The sequence below is a fragment of the Pleurodeles waltl genome, chromosome 10 (assembly GCF_031143425.1).
Source record: "Pleurodeles waltl isolate 20211129_DDA chromosome 10, aPleWal1.hap1.20221129, whole genome shotgun sequence".
NCBI classification, from domain to species: Eukaryota; Metazoa; Chordata; class Amphibia; order Caudata; family Salamandridae; genus Pleurodeles; species Pleurodeles waltl.
In genome coordinates, this window is record NC_090449.1 from 5,603,168 (window position 1) to 5,623,290 (window position 20,123).

Consider the following 20,123-nt stretch of genomic DNA (forward strand, 5'->3'; position numbering starts at 1 on the left):
CTCACGGGTGATTAGCGCGCTCTATAAATGCCATGATTGATTGATTGATTATAAAGCGCTTTAGTGCCTCATCAAGGGTAGTAAGCACTACACAAATGCTATTACTAGGAAACTCAATAGCAGAATTATGAACTGGGTGAGAATCTATAATAGATTCATGCAGAAAAATCTCCTCTCCCGCCTCCACGTCTCCATCACCCCAGCCCCACAGCCAGTATTCCCTCTGCCGAGGACTGGTCCCCTCCATGTCCAGGCTCCAGCCCGTTACCAATATTAAAGGAAGACTAGTTTTGTTTAATACAATATTTTATTAACAACCACAAGGAGTTTCCAACAAGCTATAAAATGTGAATTGCAAAAATAATTTCCCTACCACCTGCCATTAGCTCTCCCAGTGGGAACCCGGGCACTTACTCACCAGATAGGCAATAGACGGAGGGGTTAGGCCTTGCCCACGTTTTGGTGGACAAAAGTACCTATTCCTAGTAGTACCCATGATTTTATGGAGACATCTAGGTTCTAATTCAGACATCCAGACACCTGTGGTTCTCAGTTACACATCTATACACTTGTGATTGTCTGTCGTACACCCAGACACTCATGGCTCTCAGTCACACACCCAGACACTCATTGCTCTTAGTCACATATCCAGACACTCATGGCTCTCAGTCAAACATCCAGAAACTTGTGGTTCTCAGTCAGACACCCAGACACTTGTGGCTCTCAGTCGTACACCCAGCCACTTGTGGCTCTCAGTCGTACACCCAGCCACTTGTGGCTCTCAGTCACACACCCAGCCACTCATGGCTCTCGGTCACACACCCAGCCACTCATGGCTCTCGGTCAAAGATCCAGACACCTGTGATCCTCAGACACACATGCAGACACTCATGGCTCTCAGTCACACACCCAGACACCTGTGATTCTCAGTCACACATGCAGACACTTGTGGTTCTCAGTCACACACCCAGACCCTTGTGGCTCTCAGTCATATACCCAGACACTCATGGCTCTCAGTCACACACCCAGACACCTGTGATTCTCAGTCACATATCCAGACACACCTGGCACACACTCAGGCCTTTCTGTCATGCTTGGCACTGCCCGGCACTCTCAGGCACTCCCATCCCATACCTTCCTGACACAATTGACCACTTTCTGGAAGACCTGGATGCTCTCCATCACACTTGGACATTCTGTGACACTCAGGCACCCTCTGATACACTTGATTGATGTTTGTCACATGCAGGCATTGCCTAGTCCAATATGGTGTTCTCATCCACACTGCTTCTTGCCACCCGCACACGTCCCCACTCCTATCACACTTTTGTATGATCAGTTACATTAAAAGTCACTGGCACTCCTGGTCATGCATATCCCCCCACTGATAATACCATAGCATTCCCTGGCATGCTCTCTCAAACACCCAGACCCTCCCTGGCACACTCGCATACTCTCTCAAACACCCAGGCTCTCCTTGGCACACTCATATAACCTCTCAAACACCCAGGCCCTTCCTGACACATTCACATGCTCTCTCAAATACCCAGGCCCTCCCTGGCACACTCACATGATCTCTCAAACACCCAGGTCCTCTCTGTCACACACACATACTCTCTCAAACACCCAGGCCCTCTCTGACACACTTGCATATTCTCTCAAACACCCAGGGCCCTCCCTGGCACACTCACATGCTCTCTCAAACACCCAGGCCCTCCCTGGCACGCTCACATGCTCTCTCAAACACACAGGCCCTCCCTGGCACGCTCACATGCTCTCTCAACACCCAGGCCCTCACAAACTCTCTCAAACACCCAGGCCCTCCCTGGCACACTTACCTGCTCCCTGAAACACCTGGGACCTCCCTGGGACACTCACATGTTCTCAAAAACACCTGGGGCCTCCCTGTCATACTCACATGTTCTCTAAAACACCCAGGCCCTCCCTTGCACACTTGCATACTCTAAACCACTCCGGCCCTCCCTTGCACACTCGCATGCTCTCTCAAACACCCAGGCCCTCTCTGGCACACTCACATGTTCTCTAAAACACATGGGACCTCCCTGGCACACTCACATGCTCTCTCAACCACTTGGGCCGTCTCTGGCACTCAGATGATCTCTAAACCACCTGGGACCTCCATGTCAAAGCTGCATGCTCGCTCAACCACCTGGGCCTTCCCTGGCACACTCACATGCTATCTTAACCCCACGGTTCCGCCCTGGCACACTCATATGCTCTCTGCCCCACTTGTTCACTCTGTCACCCTGAGCAATTCTTGACACTCTTGGATGCTCCATGACACACCCGGTATCTCCCTCGTGATCTGGCACTCTTTGTCCCTCAGGGGCACTCTGAAACAGTTGATCACTTGAAGGCACTCTGGCACTCCCTGGCACTTAATACGCTCTTTTTTATGACACACAAGTAAACAAGGCACTAAGAAAGTCCTGGCTGGACTCCAGGCACATAGGAGACCCTGGTACCGCTTTTGCACACTATGGAGCACCAGGTACCCATGGCAAGAACCTCATGCCATCTGATCCACTTGTGCAGATGTGCAAGTTCAACGTACACTTATGCCAAGTGGCATACATTAGAGCACCTCACTGCCCATTGTGGCTATTCGCAGCCAGAGTACACGGTTGTGCTATACTTGGGTTATTGGCTTGACTGATGAGGTGCTGCTGAATGTGGCCTGGGGCCTGCCTGGGAGTGTAGTCCATGGCTGCACTTGAACAGACTCTTGGCCAGGGATCGGTGGCCGCACTCTTGTAGGTTCTGGCTGCATCCTGGGTCTTTGGCTGCACGCCACTGGGCGATGGTTTGGCCAGTGATCCGTGGCAACTCGCTTGTGGGTTCTGGCTGCGTCCTTGGTCCTTGGCTGCACGCCGCTGGGCGATGGTTTGGCCAGGAATCAGTGGCCACTCTCATGTTGGTTCTAGCTGCATTCTTGGTCTTTGGCTGCACGCCGTTGATGATGCCACACCCAGGGTGTGCAGGTTGCTCTGTCATGGTTGTTGTCTGGGCCCATAGATTATAGCAGCACTCCGCTGGGCTGTTTGGATAGATTTAGCCAGCTTGCTGTGCTCTGCCTGGATGTTGGCTTGACCATAGTCCTTGGTTGTTCTTGCTGGGTATTGGCTTTCCCAGAGATCAGTAGTGGCATGTTGCCTGGTCTTTGGATAGTCCTCAGTCCATGGTTGCACCCTGTCAGGTGTCGGCTTGACCTGTGGTCTGAGATATGCTCTGCCTTGCATGTTGGTTTGCCCACAGTCCTTAGCTCTTCTCTGGTGGGATTGTTGGGTTGACCAGCAGTCTGTGGTATGTTATGCTATTGGTTGTGGGCCCAAGGTCCATGGCTGCACTCTTTCCCAATGATTGGTGGTCTTGCTTGTCTATTGTTTTTGGCTGTGTCCTGAGTCCGTCAGTTGCTGGCTTGACCAGTGGTATGTGGTATGCTCTGCTGTGGTTGTTGGCTGGCCAGAGTCCTTGGTTGCACTCAACAGAATGTTGAATGCCCCAGCGATGAGTCATCTCGCTCTGCTGTGGTTTTTGCCTGGGTTCTCGGTCCATGGCTGCTATTTGGTTGGTCTCTGGTTGGGTCATGCTCAGGCTTCACCTTTGATTGGTGGTTGGCAGGAGATCGCACAAGTGCTCTGAACACTGAGCTAAGACCATGATAAGCAAAGACGGGGGACGGATTAGAGGAAGGCGAGGGACGGAGTAATTGTGGAGAGGATGCGTATTGAGGGAGAAGTGGGTGGGTCAGACTGGAGGAGTCCTTTTATCCAGTGGATTCGCAGCACTATTTACAATTTACAGAGGTTACAAAATGGCGGCACTGGTGGTGCAGTCACGTGCTCCGATCTCTTGATCTCGCCCTCTGGTCCCTGCTTACTTCTTTTAGGCGTCTGGAGAGTCTGAAAGAAAGAGCAGAAGCTGCATGAGTTCGGGTGGCAAGGAAGGGTGCTTGGGGTGAGCGCGCTGCATGGCGATGTGGTGGTGTGAGGGTGGGTGGCGCATGCACAGGACTGGTGCAGCACTGTGGGGCAGGTGCTGGCAGGGGTTCGAGGTGCCTACATGACGCCTTCCTGTCCTCATCTTGTTTTCACATCACGCCTGCTACTCTCCTCTAGGTATGTGACATGAAAACTCCACCTTACCCCTTGTGCCCACGTTACTGCCCAATGCCCTCCTTCTGCCCGTGCATGTCTTCCCACTGCCCTAATGCAGTCTCCTCCCCGCCCCTTTCTTCCCATTTCTAAAAACTCTGGCCTTCACCAGTCTTCTATCTACCCCCACCCACTCTGTCGGATGAAACCTACAATTGAAATGCAGTTCAAACCAGGTAGAAAGCAGCATTCTCTGTTAGTCATGAAAGAGCCTGTCTGCCCTGTCTCTGCACATCCATCTTCACACACAGGCCCTGTCTGCAGGTAGCAGCTCTCTGGAGAGATGGCGGATAGTACTAGATAGACTGAGGCCTAAATATCGAGCTTCTCTTTTTAAGGCCTGGTGTGTGATCTCTGGGGTGCCCTCACAGAGACTCTTGGACAACAAGGGGCAGATTTTCTATCATATTGCACCACTTTAATGCCACAGCCAAGGCGCAAAATGTTATGTGTGATTTAGAAAGCCAGGCAAATCACATGTTCGTGGCTTTGCGTGGGATTTCCCCAAAAAGTAAAGGAAGGCAGTGCTTAGCAAGGGTTGCGTTACTTTGCGTCGGCGAGGCGTTGCAAGGGTTGTGCTGGGCGTTCCCACAGGAGGCGTTGCAAGGGTTGTGATGGGCGTTCCCACAGGAGGCGTTGCAAGGGTTGTGCTGGGCGTTCCCACAGGAGGCGTTGCAAGGGTTGTGCTGGGCGTTCCCACAGGAGGCGTTGCAAGGGTTGTGCTGGGCGTTCCCACAGGAGGCGTTGCAAGGGTTGTGCTGGGCGTTCCCACAGGAGGCGTTGCAAGGGTTGTGCTGGGCGTTCCCACAGGAGGCGTTGCAAGGGTTGTGCTGGGCGTTCCCACAGGAGGCGTTGCAAGGGTTGTGCTGGACGTTCCCACAGGAGGCGTTGCAAGGGTTGTGCTGGGCGTTCCCCCACTTCTAGTCATTGATTTTGGCACAGTCCTAGATTTACTAAAGCTAGCAAACCTGGGAATTTGTCAAAATTCTACAGATCACTAAAGCAGGCGTAACGCAGAGAAATATCTTTACATCTGCACATCCCGCAGCACACATAGAGAGAGGAATATGCTCCAGAGTATTGTGTCTGTGCAGGAAGGAGCCCCTTCCTGCACAAAAACTATGCTGAGCGCAACCCAGGTACCTGTGCACCATGGTGGGAGATGCCCGAGTTGGCGTGAGGCAGCACACACTGCGCCAGGGCAGGACGAGAGCAAAAATGCTCCATATGTCAGTAAATATAGAACAATCCTGCCCTCTTTCACGCAGTGCAGCAACTTTGCTTGCTGTCCTGCGGTGCGTAACATGTAAGCAAATCTGCCCCCAAGTGTGTAACATAAAATACTGTACTCTAGGCTGTTTCTTGTCCGAGACCCCCAGTGTGAACACAGAATGAGCTGAACCTCAGCTTCGGAAAACTGATTTCAAACCAGCTGATAAAACGAAAGGGGCGCAGCACGTAGATCACACGTGCACACGTGCATTCTGCGGAACGCAACATGGTGCACATTTTACAGCAGCGACTCATGTCTCAGGACCCTGCCTGTTCAGAGGGTCCACGACTGCTTAGAAAATATATTAATATCAATACATTAATTAGGTGTATATAGATAAAAATTGTGACACGCTCTGTAACTGTGAAGGAATCAGACATTGGAGACTAAAATTGGTGTCCTCCGATTGACTCGTGGGAGCACTGCAGGTGCATCAAACAGAACATAGGGCCTGATTACAACTTTGGCGGAGGGGTTAATCCATCCCAAATGTGCCGGATATCCCGCACGCCGTATTACGAGTCCATTATATCCTATGGAACTCGTAATACGGTGGGTGGGATATCCGTCACATTTGGGACGGATTAACACCCTCCGCCAAAGTTGTAATCAGGCACAATGTGTGCATCACAGGAGGCCTCAGCTGAGTTTAAAAACACTTCTGGATTTCACTTAAAACGAAATGCTTATTTCATGTGTTTGTCAAAGAAATAAAATGTGTATTAATTTGTTTGATAAATGCTTGTTTCTGGATGTTTGTATACTGTTTTGAGGTTCAAATGCTCGAAATAGCTCAAGCCCAGGTCCGAGCGTCCAGTAATGACTCAGTGGGGGAGGGTTTACATTGGTTGAGTGCTTTAACTATTTAACAACAGAAGCTTTAAACAGCAAAGTTATGAAAACGCTGTTCTCTTGTTTCCATGAAAGACAAGGGCATGACCACTGAAGAGAATCTGCAGGACAAGGGCGTCATTCGCAGGAGTGTAACCCACTGAAGAGAATCTGCAGGAAAAGGGCGTCACTCGCAGGAGTGTAACCCACTGAAGAGAATCTGCAGGACAAGGGCGTTAACCATCGAAGAGAATCTGCAGTACAAAGGTGTCACTCGCAGGAATGTAACCCGCTGAAGAGAATCTGCAGGACAAGGGCGTCACTCGCAGGAGTGTATCCCACTAAAGAGAATCTGCAGGACAAGGGCGTCACTCGCAGGAGTGTAACCCACTGAAGAGAATCTGCAGGACAAGGGCGTCACTCGCAGGAGTGTAACCCACTGAAGAGAATCTGCAGGACAAGGGTGATACCCCATCGAAGAGAATCTGCAGGACAAGGGCGTCACTTGCAAGAGTGTAACCCACCGAAGAGAATCTGCAGGACAAGGGCGTCACTCGCAGGAGTGTAACCCACTGAAGAGAATCTGCAGGACAAGGGTGATACCCCATCGAAGAGAATCTGCAGGACAAGGGCGTCACTTGCAGGAGTGTAACCCACCGAAGAGAATCTGCAGGACAAGGGCGTCACTTGCAGGAGTGTAACCCACTGAAGAGAATCTGCAGGACAAGGGCGTCACTCGCAGGAGTGTAACCCACTGAAGAGAATCTGCAGGACAAGGGTGATACCCCATCGAAGAGAATCTGCAGGACAAGGGCGTCACTTGCAGGAGTGTAACCCACCGAAGAGAATCTGCAGGACAAGGGCGTCACTCGCAGGAGTGTAACCCACCGAAGAGAATCTGCAGGACAAGGGCGTCACTCGCAGGAGTGTAACCCACCGAAGAGAATCTGCAGGACAAGGGCGTCACTCGCAGGAGTGTAACCCACCGAAGAGAATCTGCAGGACAAGGGCGTCACTTGCAGGAGTGTAACCCGCTGAAGAGAATCTGCTCTATGTATGTAGTGTTGTTGAGACACCTACGAACTTATATATTGTTGTGTTCCCTTTTACATCATGTTGTGTTCCCCTTTACATCATGTTGTGTTCCCTTTTACATCACTTTTGGTTAAAATGTCAAAATCGTGATGTTGTAGAAAGACCACTGCAGGAGTCGAAAACGTTGCCTTCAATAACAAAATGTTCTGCATAATGCTGTTTTCTTTGGTGCACACTTTAGCCAATCCTGCAGCATCATTTGGGCCACTGTTGGTTGCTACGTAAATAAAGTAGCTCTGACTTTGTGTGTGTGTTTTTTTGTATATGAGAATGGGTTTTCAGAAGCTCACAATGTAACTAATCACATGCAGAAAGTGAAGTCATGAGCTCTGCTCCCGCAGCCAGCTGGGATAGCGCTGCATGGCATATCCGAGTGCCTCAACACAGAGCTGGCGAGAGGTGCCCTGCACTGAGACTGGAGCATCCGTGGTCCGTGCACTCCCTGGCCAGATTAGCTCCAGTGGGCACCACTCCACCAGCTCTCCTTTCCTTGAGAGATGCCTTGCACTGAGACCTGAGCATCTCTGGCCAGTGCACTCCCTGGACAGAATAGCTCCAGTGTGCATGATGCCATCAGGATCTCCTCTCACTGAGAGAAGCCGTGCACCGAGACATAAGTGTCAGTGGTCACTGCAGAATCTGAAGATGGGGACCATGCACAGAGGCTTTTGGGATCGGTGTCTGACATCAGAAGGAGGCTGGATTAAGCACCAAAAGGTGAGGACAGTTGACGCCCAACGAAAAAAAGAAAGACAAAAATGACTACTTGAAGAGGAGATGGCAGAATAATAATCAGCATCTAAATCCAGAAAAGATTCACGCTTCAAAACCTCTCTATTCTGCCGGTAAAGCTAAAAATGGACCATTGAGACTCCTGAGTATGTATCTGACTTTTGCGCTTCTTGGAGAATAAGCTAGTGGAAGACCTGCAAATAACCACAGAGGAGGGTCTGTTCAGTGATTAGAAATAGCATCTCCTTGCTAAACAGGTTGATCTTTGCAACAGACATTTAGGACCATTTGTGCACAAATGAAATAGGTCTCCTTCATGTTCTCCTGATAAGTGCTAAGTCTAACTTTTCACTCCTGGAGAGCTAGCATGTAGCTGATGTAACCGTCTTCATCACTAGTTTGTGGGGCCAAGTTACAGAGGTCTCCATTTTGGTATGCCACATTGGGGCAACCAGTAAGACAAGCTTCCCTTCCATATAGGAACTAGCCTGTGCATTCTGCCACACTGTTGCTTACTTCTTACCACCAGTTTCTGTAAGTTCAACCTCTACAGTAATGAACTATTTGAGGGGCGTTGTGAGGTTGAGGACACATGGCAGAGCAGGCACCCACTTCTGCTAATCCTTTCCTTCCACATAAGCTAGAGTCAACTTGAGAGAGCCTTTAACATGTCATGCACTGAAGAGCAGACATGTGAGGTGCTCTCCCACAACAGACCGAGAATTACAGAATAGCATTAAAACACTCGAAGAACCCATTCAACTTGGGATGGTACTTGCAACTGATGCAGCAGTTACACAAAATGTGCCACAGCTCATACATGACACTACTCATGAATTGTTTTAACCAATCAGATTATCAGAAAACCTTGTTAAAACCCTCAGTTACTGACTTGGCACAATTGTTCTGAACCCAGAGCCTCTGGATACTGAGGTAGCATAGTCCACAATAATTAAAAGGCACTGTTTATCACTGCTGCTTACAAGATTCATGTGGCCCACTTTTTGGAGGGATAGCTCACCTCTAGCCAGATTTCTGCCTCACTTGCTTGTTAGTTGGTGACTAAAGTCTTATCTATTTCTTGGTCTCTGGAGATTGTAATCCAAAGAATGTTCTTGACAGGGCAGGATGTCTTTGCCTCCCACTGGTTGACTTCCAGAGTTATCCTGTTCAAGGATGTCCTCCCTAAACACTGGAAAGTGAGATGCCTCATCAGCAAGGATTTTGAGTTTCTGTTAAATCTGATTCTAACTGATAAAACACCACTGAATGAAATATTTGCTTTTCAGTAGAAACCAGAAAACACTAGCTTTTGCTGCACTTGTACTGCTTTGGTATGCAGTATCTATCCTCTACCTCTAAGCACCTTTCAGTAATGGATGCTTCTGTTATGACCCACTCATGGTGAGCCACTTAATATGACCTTATGGCCACCTGCAAGGTCCCTGGACCCAATTCCAGTCCTGTGTTGGGAGCATGGCTCACCTCATGTCACTTCAGCTTACTGTTCACTGTACACTGTCGTGGGGTGGCCAAACGGTTTACTTCCAAACTATGAATAGGGTCTCTGTGCTCGGTAAAATGCCACAATATCATCCTTTTTCAGTGACAGTGTAATGGAGCTTTGCTTTCAGAAACCTAAGATATCAAGATTGTGGCAACAAAGATCGCTACGCATACTGGTGCCTCTAAAATCGGTCACCCCATAATGCACCAACACTCCTGTTCCTAGATTTACACTGTGGTGATCAGAAAAACATGCCTATAAGAGCTGCGTCTCCTCATACAGAAGGTCAAGAACCATCCTATAAACATCATCAGCAACCGTGCACATCCCCGAAAGAGGTCTATGTGTCAGCTTTGATTAGACTGTGCTGCTACGGCATATTCTTAGACCTAACCTATTAGTGTATGAGCTGCAGACAGTGCTGCTCGGAAACATGAAGAGGCAGCCACCAGTCTGTTTTCTCAGAAACAGATGCTTGGTCCCGTTCTGAAGCTGCGCGGCAAAGTAGTACAAGTTCATGGCACAGTCCCGGATCACCAATATCCACTCCATTCCCACAACTTCCATGTCAAACGGAGCATGGATTGTATGGTGCTGAAACAGGGTCAGACCATTGCCAAATCACCTGTACAAACCACCATGTTTCCTTGAAACACATTGAGATGTGTCTCTTTATGTCCCCCAAGATGGAAAATGCACTAGAACAGTGAACATCTGCCGAGCACAAGGTTAAGTGTCTTTGGAAACTCCCACACAGCTGGCAGGACTCCGCTCCTGTGCTGCTTAAAAAAACAAAGGCTGACATGCATGGTGAACATCAATGCTTAGCAGCCCTCACGCTGGCTTTTAAATCAGCAAAAAATCCCATGGGCGTGGCCGAGCACTGTAAAATAAAGCCCATACATGGCGTGGTCTGCACAGGTGAATGGTCCCCGGCATCCTGCAGGTGCTGGAGTTTCTTTACCACCTCAGCCGCCCCCAGAGACCCATGACTGACAGTATGACTTCTCACCCATGGCCAGGAAGAGCACGATGTGGGTTAGGGCAGATTCCAATACCACATCCTTGGGGGTGGTGCCCAGTCTTTTCTTGGTCGCTCGAGACAACGATCAGAGCAGGTGACACTGGCTTGCAGTGACACAACACCAGTCACCTCACCATATATCTCTTATGGGATGAGGAACATCTTCATTCAGTGGCTCTTTGTCATTCCTCTGAATAGGAGAATGGCAGGAGGGTGTGTGAAATGCTCACTATTCACCACGTCTGCTGCCACAGAATCTTAACAAGGTGCAAACCTATCACCATGGATGTATACCCTGGACATGCGGCGAGACTGGCGCTCTGGAAAGAGGAGTTTGAGTGTTGGGAACGAAGACAAGCATTGAGGCTAAGGAAATAAGGGCCAGATGTAGCAAGGGTTTTGCGACTCGCAAACGTCGAAAAACGCCGTTTGCGAGTCGCAAAAGCCTCATCGGAATGCAGAAATGCATTTTGCGAGTCGGATCCGACTCGCAAAATGCATTTCCGACTCGCAAATAGGAAGGGGTGTTCCCTTCGTATTTGCGACTCGCAATGCTATTCATTTTCATTTGAGACCGCGAAAGCGGTCGCAAATGAAAGCGCAGTTACCATCCACTTGAAGTGGATGGTAACCCAGGCGCAAATGGGAAGGGGTCCCCATGGGACCCCTTCCCCTTTGTGTCTTGAAAAAAAATAGTTTTTCAGAGCAGGCAGTGGTCCAATGGACCACCACCTGCCCTGAAAAATACCGAAACTAAAGGTTTCGGTTTCTTTTTTCAAAGTGCACCTCGTTTTCCTTTAAGGAAAACGGGTTGCACTTTGAAAAAAAAAAACTGCTTTACTAAAAAGCAGTCACGGACATGGTGGTCTGCTGTCTCCAGCAGGCCACCATCCCCGTGAGTGCCCCTACTCGCAATGGGGTCGCAAATTGCGACCCACCTCATTAATATTAATGAGGTGGGTGTTTGCGACCCCATTGCGAGTTGCAGAAGGTGTCTGAGACACCTTTCTGCATTCCAAATTGCGACTTGCAATTTGCGAGTCGCAGGGACTCGCAAATTGCAAGTCGCAATTTGGAATCTTCCTACATCTGGCCCTAAGTTACTTGCTAGAGCAAATTTCAAGAAAAGGGCATACAAGGGAATTAGCAGCAGGAAAGAAGGAAGAATTGAGTGTGGAAGTGAACGAGGGAAGGAAATAAGCCAAATTATTTTTGGGTACTCAAAAAAAGCCATCCCTGTGAGTTTTACACACCAAAAAAGACTAAGGCGGTCATTCTGACCGCGGCGGTCGGCGGTCGCCGCCCGCCAAGCGGTTCCTGCCGAAAGACCGCTCTGCGGTCAAAAGACCGTGGCGGCCATTCTGGCTTTCCTGCTGGGCCGGCGGGTGACCGCCAGAAGACCGCCGGCCGGCCCAGCGGGAAAGCCCCTTCAACAATGAAGCCGGCTCGGAATGGAGCCGGCGGAGTTGCAGGGGTGCGACGGGTGCAGTGGCACCCGTCGTGATTTTCACTGTCTGCACAGCAGACAGTGAAAATCTTTGTGGGGCCCTGTTAGGGGGCCCCTGCACTGTCCATGCCAGTGGCATGGGCAGGGCAGGGGCTCCCAGGTGCCCCACGGCACCCGTTCCCGCCATCCTGGTTCTGGCGGTGGACACCGCCAGAAACAGGCTGGCGGGAAGGCGGTCGGAATCCCCATGGCGGTGCTGCAAGCAGCGCCGCCATGGCGGATACCCTGGGCCAGCGGGAAACCGGCGGGAAACTGCCGGCTCCCCTTTTCTGACCGCGGCTTTACTGCCGCGGTCAGAATCGCCCAGGAAGCACCGCCAGCCTGTTGGCGGTGCTTCTGCCGCCCTCCGCCATGGCGGTCATGGACCGCCAGGTTCAGAATGACCCCCTAAGCACTGATTTTACATTTTAGAAAACATTGGAAAAAAAACTGGAATTCACAACAAATGGAAATTGAAAGCAGGAAGGTTTACCCTGTAGGGAGTAGGCATTACTTGCGCTGTGAGGCAGTAGGCAAACTCATCCACCTATCCAACAGCAACCCACCGCCCCCTAAAAAACACATTCAGTGCACGACTGGCTGCCTATCAGGGTTTGAAGCTGATTGTGAGTAGGCAGGTTGTGTTGGTTGTGTTGGAGCTTTCTGTATGTTGTGCCACCCTGCCCCTGCCCCACCATATGCTGAGCCACAGCTGGGAAAGTCAACACAGGTGAAAGGTACAATGCCTCACAATTCTAGACACTTGTGGATGGTAGAAGGTAGAGAGTCCTTGTTTGTCACAGCATCGCAGTCATCATCCTCAAGGTGTACACGTGTACCTCAAGAGAGAGGGCACCACTCTCACAGGTACAGAATGTGTGAGTAGTCTTCCTCTGGGTGGAGGCCGCCCTCCACCAGGGAAACACTGTGGAAATCTGCCTTATCAGGTGCTCTCTGAACCCCTTTCATGCTCTCAGGGTCTGTTGGAGTACTCTGATCCCACATCCATCACTAACTGTTTGCCATCATTGCCACAAATGACATAATGTTGTACTCTCATGCTGTGAGTCATGCGGTGGATGTCCTAATGCTATGGTAACCTGTGAACACGTAGCAGAAAGGCACACATGCTGGTAGGGGTCTGATGCTGTGGTCACTAGCAGATACTTTGTGTGGAAGGATGCCAAGGGGGAGTGCAGAGTATAGAAGGATGCTGACAGAGGGACTGCTGTGCTTACTGGCAGAGGCTTGGTGTGGAAGGATGCCAAGAGGGAGCACGAAGTATAAAAGGATGCTGACAGAGAGAATGCTGTGCTCACTAGCGGAGGCTTGGTGTAGAAGGATGCTGAGAGAGAGCGCAGAGTATAGAAGGATGCTGACAGAGGGGATGCTGTGCTCACAAGCAGGGGCTTGGTGTGGAAGGATGCTGAGAGAAAGCGCAGAGTATAGAAGGATGCTGACAGAGGGGATGCTGAGAGGGAGCGCAGAGTATAGAAGGATGCTGACAAAGGGGATGCTTTGCTCACTAGCAGAGGCCTGGCATGGAAGGATGCTGAGAGGGAGCGGGGAGTGCCGAAGGATGTTGACAGAGGGGATGCTGTGCTCACTAGCAGAGGCTTGGTGTGGAAAGATGCTGAGAAAGAGCGCAGAGTACAGAAGGATGCAGACAGAGGGGATGCTGTGGTCACTAGCAGAGGCTTGGTGTGGAAGGATGCCAAGAGGGACTGCAGAGTATATAAGGATGCTGAGAGAGGGGATGCTGTGAGGGAGTGCATAGTATAAAAGGATGCTGAGAGGGGGGATGCTGTGAGGAAGTGCAGAGTATAGAAGGATGCTGACAGGGGGGATGCTGTGCTCACCAGCAGAGGCTTGGTGTGGAAGGATGCCAAGAGGGACTGCGGAGTATATAAGGATGCTGAGAGAGGGGATGCTGTGAGGGAGTGCATAGTATAGAAGGATGCTGAGAGGGAGCGCGGAGTATAGAAGGATGCTGACAGAGGGGATGCTGAGAGGGAGTGCAGAGTATAGAAGGATGCTGACAGAGGGGATGCTGTGCTCACTAGCAGAGGCTTGGTGTGGAAGGATGCTGAGAGGGAGTGCGAGTACAGAAGGATGCTGACAGAGGGGATGCTGTGGTCACTCGCAGAGGCTTGGTGTGGAAGGATGTCGAAAGGGAGCACAGAGTATAGAAGGATGCTGACAGAGAAGACGCTGTGCTCACTAGCAGAGGCTTGTCGTGGAAGGATGCCGAGAGGGAACGTGGAGTATAGAAGGATGCTGACAGTGTGGATGCTGTGCTCATTAGCAGAGGCTTGGCGTGGAAGGATGCAGAAAGGGAACGTGGAGTATAGAAGGATGCTGACAGAGGGGATGCTGTGAGGGAGCGCTGAGTATGGAAGGATGCTGACAGAGGTGATGCTGAGAGGGAGCGCGGAGTGCAGAAGGATGCTGACAGGGGGGGATGCTGTGCTCACTAGCAGGGGCTTGGTGTGGAAGGATGCTGAGAGAGAGCACAGAGTGTAGAAGGATGCTAACAGGGGGGATGCTGTGCTCACTAGCAGGGGCTTGGTGTGGAAGGATGCTGAGAGAGAGTGCAGATTATAGAAGGATGCTGACAGGGGGATGCTGAGAGGGAGCGCGGAGTATAGAAGGATGCTGACAGAGGGGATGCTGTGCTCACTAGCAGAGCCTTGGTGTGGAAGGATGCTGAGAGAGAGCGCAGAGTATAGAAGGATGCTGACAGAGGGGATGCTGTGCTCACTAGCAGGGGCTTGGTGTGGAAGGATGCTGAGAGAGAGCGCAGAGTATAGAAGGATGCTGACAGAGGGGATGCTGAGAGGGAGCGCGGAGTATAGAAGGATGCTGACAGAGGGGATGCTGTGCTCACTAGCAGAGGCTCGGTGTGGAAGGATGCTGAGAGAGAGCACAGCATGTAGGATGATGCTTACAGGGGGGATGCTGTGCTCACTAGCAGGGGCTTGGTGTGGAAGGATGCTGAGAGAGAGCGCAGAGTATAGAAGGATGCTAACAGGGGGGATGCTGTGCTCACTAGCAGGGGCTTGGTGTGGAAGGATGCTAAGAGAGAGCGCAGAGTATAGAAGGATGCTGACAGAGGGGATGCTGAGAGGGAGCGCGGAGTATAGAAGGATGCTGACAGAGGGGATGCTGTGCTCACTAGCAGAGGCTTGGTGTGGAAGGATGCTGAGAGAGAGCACAGCATGTAGGATGATGCTTACAGGGGGGATGCTGTGCTCACTAGCAGGGGCTTGGTGTGGAAGGATGCTGAGAGAGAGCGCAGAGTATAGAAGGATGCTAACAGGGGGGATGCTGTGCTCACTAGCAGGGGCTTGGTGTGGAAGGATGCTGAGAGAGAGCGCAGATTATAGAAGGATGCTGACAGGGGGGATGCTGAGAGGGAGCGCGGAGTATAGAAGGATGCTGACAGAGGGGATGCTGTGCTCACTAGCAGAGGCTTGGTGTGGAAGGATGCTGAGAGAGAGCGCAGAGTATAGAAGGGTGCTGACAGAGGGAATGCTGTGCTCACTAGCATGGGCTTGGTGTGGAAGGGTGCTGAGAGAGAGCGCAGAGTATAGAAGGATGCTGACAGAGGGGATGCTGAGAGGGAGCGCGGAGTATAGAAGGATGCTGACAGAGGGGATGCTGTGCTCACTAGCAGAGGCTTGGTGTGGAAGGATGCTGAGAGAGAGCACAGAGTGTAGGATGATGCTTACAGAGGGGATGCTGTGCTCACTAGCAGGGGCTTGGTGTGGAAGGATGCTGAGAGAGAGCGCAGAGTGTAGAAGGATGCAGACAGAGGGGATGCTGTGGTCACTAGCAGAGGCTTGGTGTGTAAGGATGCCAAGAGGGACTGCGGAGTATATAAGGATGCTGAGAGAGGGAATGCTGTGAGGGAGTGCATAGTATAGGATGCTGAGAGGGAGCGCGGAGTATAGAGGATGCTGACAGAGGGGATGCTGAGAGGGAGCGCAGAGTATAGAAGGATGCTAACAGAGGGGATGCTGTGCTCACTAGCAGAGGCTTGGTGTGGAAGGATGCTGAGAGGGAGTGCGAGTACAGAAGGATGCAGACAGAGGGGATGCTGTGGTCACTAGCAGAGGCTTGGTGTGGAAGGATGCCAAGAGGGACTGCGGAGTATATAAGGATGCTGAGAGAGGGGATGCTGTGAGGGAGTGCATAGTATAGAAGGATGCTGAGAGGGAGCGCGGAGTATAGAAGGATGCTGACAGAGGGGATGCTGAGAGGGAGCGCGGAGTATAGAAGGATGCTGACAGAGGGGATGCTGTGCTCACTAGCAGAGGCTTGGTGTGGAAGGATGCTGAGAGGGAGTGCGAGTACAGAAGGATGCTGACAGAGGGGATGCTGTGGTCACTAGCAGAGGCTTGGTGTGGAAGGATGTCGAAAGGGAGCACAGAGTATAGAAGGATGCTGACAGAGGGGATGCTGTGCTCACTAGCAGAGGCTTGGTGTGGAAGGATGCTGAGAGAGAGTGCAGAGTATAGAAGGATGCTGACAGGGGGGATGCTGTGCTCACCAGCAGAGGCTTGGTGTGGAAGGATGCCAAGAGGGACTGCGGAGTATATAAGGATGCTGAGAGAGGGGATGCTGTGAGGGAGTGCATAATATAGAAGGATGCTGAGAGGGAGCGCGGAGTATAGAAGGATGCTGACAGAGGGGATGCTGTGCTCACTAGCAGAGGCTTGGTGTGGAAGGATGCTGAGAGAGAGCACAGAGTGTAGGATGATGCTTACAGAGGGGATGCTGTGCTCACTAGCAGGGGCTTGGTGTGGAAGGATGCTGAGAGAGAGCGCAGAGTGTAGGATGATGCTTACAGAGGGGATGCTGTGCTCACTAGCAGGGGCTTGGTGTGGAAGGATGCTGAGAGAGAGCGCAGAGTGTAGAAGGATGCAGACAGAGGGGATGCTGTGGTCACTAGCAGAGGCTTGGTGTGTAAGGATGCCAAGAGGGACTGCGGAGTATATAAGGATGCTGAGAGAGGGAATGCTGTGAGGGAGTGCATAGTATAGGATGCTGAGAGGGAGCGCGGAGTATAGAAGGATGCTGACAGAGGGGATGCTGTGCTCACTAGCAGAGGCTTGGTGTGGAAGGATGCTGAGAGGGAGTGCGAGTACAGGATGCTGACAGAGGGGATGCTGTGGTCACTAGCAGAGGCTTGGTGTGGAAGGATGTCGAAAGGGAACGTGGAGTATAGAAGGATGCTGACAGTGGGGATGCTGTGCTCATTAGCAGAGGCTTGGCGTGGAAGGATGCAGAGAGGGAACGTGGAGTATAGAAGGATGCTGACAGAGGGGATGCTGTGAGGGAGCGCTGAGTATAGAAGGATGCTGAGAGAGGGGATGCTGAGAGGGAGCGCGGAGTGCAGAAGGATGCTGACAGGGGGGGATGCTGTGCTCACTAGCAGGGGCTTGGTGTGGAAGGATGCTGAGAGAGAGCACAGAGTGTAGAAGGATGCTAACAGGGGGGATGCTGTGCTCACTAGCAGGGGCTTGGTGTGGAAGGATGCTGAGAGAGAGCGCAGAGTATAGAAGGATGCTGACAGAGGGGATGCTGTGCTCACTAGCAGGGGCTTGGTGTGGAAGGATGCTAAGAGAGAGCGCAGAGTATAGAAGGATGCTGACAGAGGGGATGCTGAGAGGGAGCGCGGAGTATAGAAGGATGCTGACAGAGGAGATATTGTGCTCACTAGCAGAGGCTTGGTGTGAAAGGATGCTGAGAGAGAGCACAGCATGTAGGATGATGCTTACAGGGGGGATGCTGTGCTCACTAGCAGGGGCTTGGTGTGGAAGGATGCTGAGAGAGAGCGCAGAGTATAGAAGGATGCTAACAGGGGGATGCTGTGCTCACTAGCAGGGGCTTGGTGTGGAAGGATGCTGAGAGAGAGTGCAGATTATAGAAGGATGCTGACAGGGGGGATGCTGAGAGGGAGCGCGGAGTATAGAAGGATGCTGACAGAGGGGATGCTGTGCTCACTAGCAGAGGCTTGGTGTGGAAGGATGCTGAGAGAGAGCGCAGAGTATAGAAGGATGCTGACAGAGGGGATGCTGTGCTCACTATCAGGGGCTTGGTGTGGAAGGATGCTGAGAGAGAGCGCAGAGTATAGAAGGATGCTGACAGAGGGGATGCTGAGAGGGAGCGCGAGGTATAGAAGGATGCTGACAGAGGGGATGCTGTGCTCACTAGCAGAGGCTTGGTGTGGAAGGATGCTGAGAGAGAGCACAGAGTGTAGGATGATGCTTACAGAGGGGATGGTGTGCTCACTAGCAGGGGCTTGGTGTGGAAGGATGCTGAGAGAGAGCGCAGAGTGTAGAAGGATGCAGACAGAGGGGATGCTGTGGTCACTAGCAGAGGCTTGGTGTGGAAGGATGCCAAGAGGGACTCCGGAGTATATAAGGATACTGAGAGAGGGGATGCTGTGAGGGAGTGCATAGTATAGGATGCTGAGAGGGAGCGCGGAGTATAGAGGATGCTGACAGAGGGGATGCTGAGAGGGAGCGCGGAGTATAGAAGGATGCTGACAGAGGGGATGCTGTGCTCACTAGCAGAGGCTTGGTTTGGAAGGATGCTGAGAGGGAGTGCGAGTACAGAAGGATGCAGACAGAGGGGATGCTGTGGTCACTAGCAGAGGCTTGGTGTGGAAGGATGCCAAGAGGGACTGCGGAGTATATAAGGATGCTGAGAGGGAGCGTGGAGTATAGAAGGATGCTGACAGAGGGGATGCTAAGAAGGAGCGCGGAGTATAGAAGGATGCTGACAGAGGGGATGCTGTGGTCACTAGCAGAGGCTTGGTGTGGAAGGATGCTGAGAGGGAGTGCGAGTACAGAAGGATGCTGACAGAGGGGATGCTGTGGTCACTAGCAGAGGCTTGGTGTGGAAGGATGTTGAAAGGGAGCACTGAGTATAGAAGGATGCTGACAGAGGGGATGCTGTGCTCACTAGCAGAGGCTTGCCGTGGAAGGATGCCGAGAGGGAACGTGGAGTATAGAAGGATGCTGACAGTGAGGAGCTGTGCTCATTAGCAGAGGCTTGGCGTGGAGGGATGCCGAGAGGGAACATGGATTATAGAAGGATGCTGACAGAGGGGATGCTGTGAGGGAGCGCTGATTATAGAAGGATGCTGACAGAGGGGATGCTGAGAGGGAGCGCGGAGTGCAGAAGGATGCTGACAGAGGAGATGCTGTGCTCACTAGCAGAGGCTTGGTGTGGAAGGATGCCAAGAGGGACTGTGGAGTATAGAAGGATGCTGAGAGAGGGGATGCTGTGAGGGAGCGTGGAGTATAGAAGGATGCTGACAGAGGGGATGCTGAGAGGGAGCGCGGAGTGCAGAAGGATGCTGACAGAGGGGATGCTGTGCTCACTAGCAGAGGCTTGGTGTGGAAGGATGCTGAGAGACAGCGCAGAGTATAGAAGGATGCTGACAGAGGGGATGCTGTGCTCACTAGCAGAGGCTTGGTGTGGAAGGATGCCAAGAAGGACTGCGGAGTACATAAGGATGCTGAGAAAGGGGATGCTGTGAGGGAGTGCATAGTATAGAAGGATGCTGAGAGGGAGCGCAGAGTATAGAAGGATGCTGACAGAGGGGATGCTGAGAGGGAGTGCAGAGTATAGAAGGATGCTGACAGAGGGGATGCTGTGCTCACTAGCAGAGGCTTGGTGTGGAAGGATGCTGAGAGGGAGTGCGAGTACAGAAGGATGCTGACAGAGGGGATGCTGTGATCACTGGCAGAGGCTTGGTGTGGAAGGATGCTGAGAGAGAGCACAGAGTGTAGGATGATGCTTACAGAGGGGATGCTGTGCTCACTAGCAGGGGCTTGGTGTGGAAGGATGCTGAGAGAGAGCGCAGAGTGTAGGATGATGCTTACAGAGGGGATGCTGTGCTCACTAGCAGGGGCTTGGTGTGGAAGGATGCTGAGAGAGAGCGCAGAGTGTAGAAGGATGCAGACAGAGGGGATGCTGTGGTCACT

The 20,123-nt window shown here is 51.8% G+C and overlaps 1 protein-coding gene across 1 annotated transcript in view; it reads right to left on the reverse strand.

Annotated features, from left to right (window-relative positions):
• Nucleotides 1–288: 288 nt before the first annotated feature.
• The window catches only part of PLP2 (proteolipid protein 2), a 94,560-nt gene continuing 74,725 nt past the window's right edge, over nt 289–20,123 (reverse strand). The window contains exon 5 of the mRNA XM_069209314.1: nt 289–3,923. Within this exon, the coding sequence (XP_069065415.1) occupies nt 3,907–3,923 (17 nt within the window). The 3' untranslated portion in view covers nt 289–3,906. The remainder of the gene's footprint in view (nt 3,924–20,123) is intronic.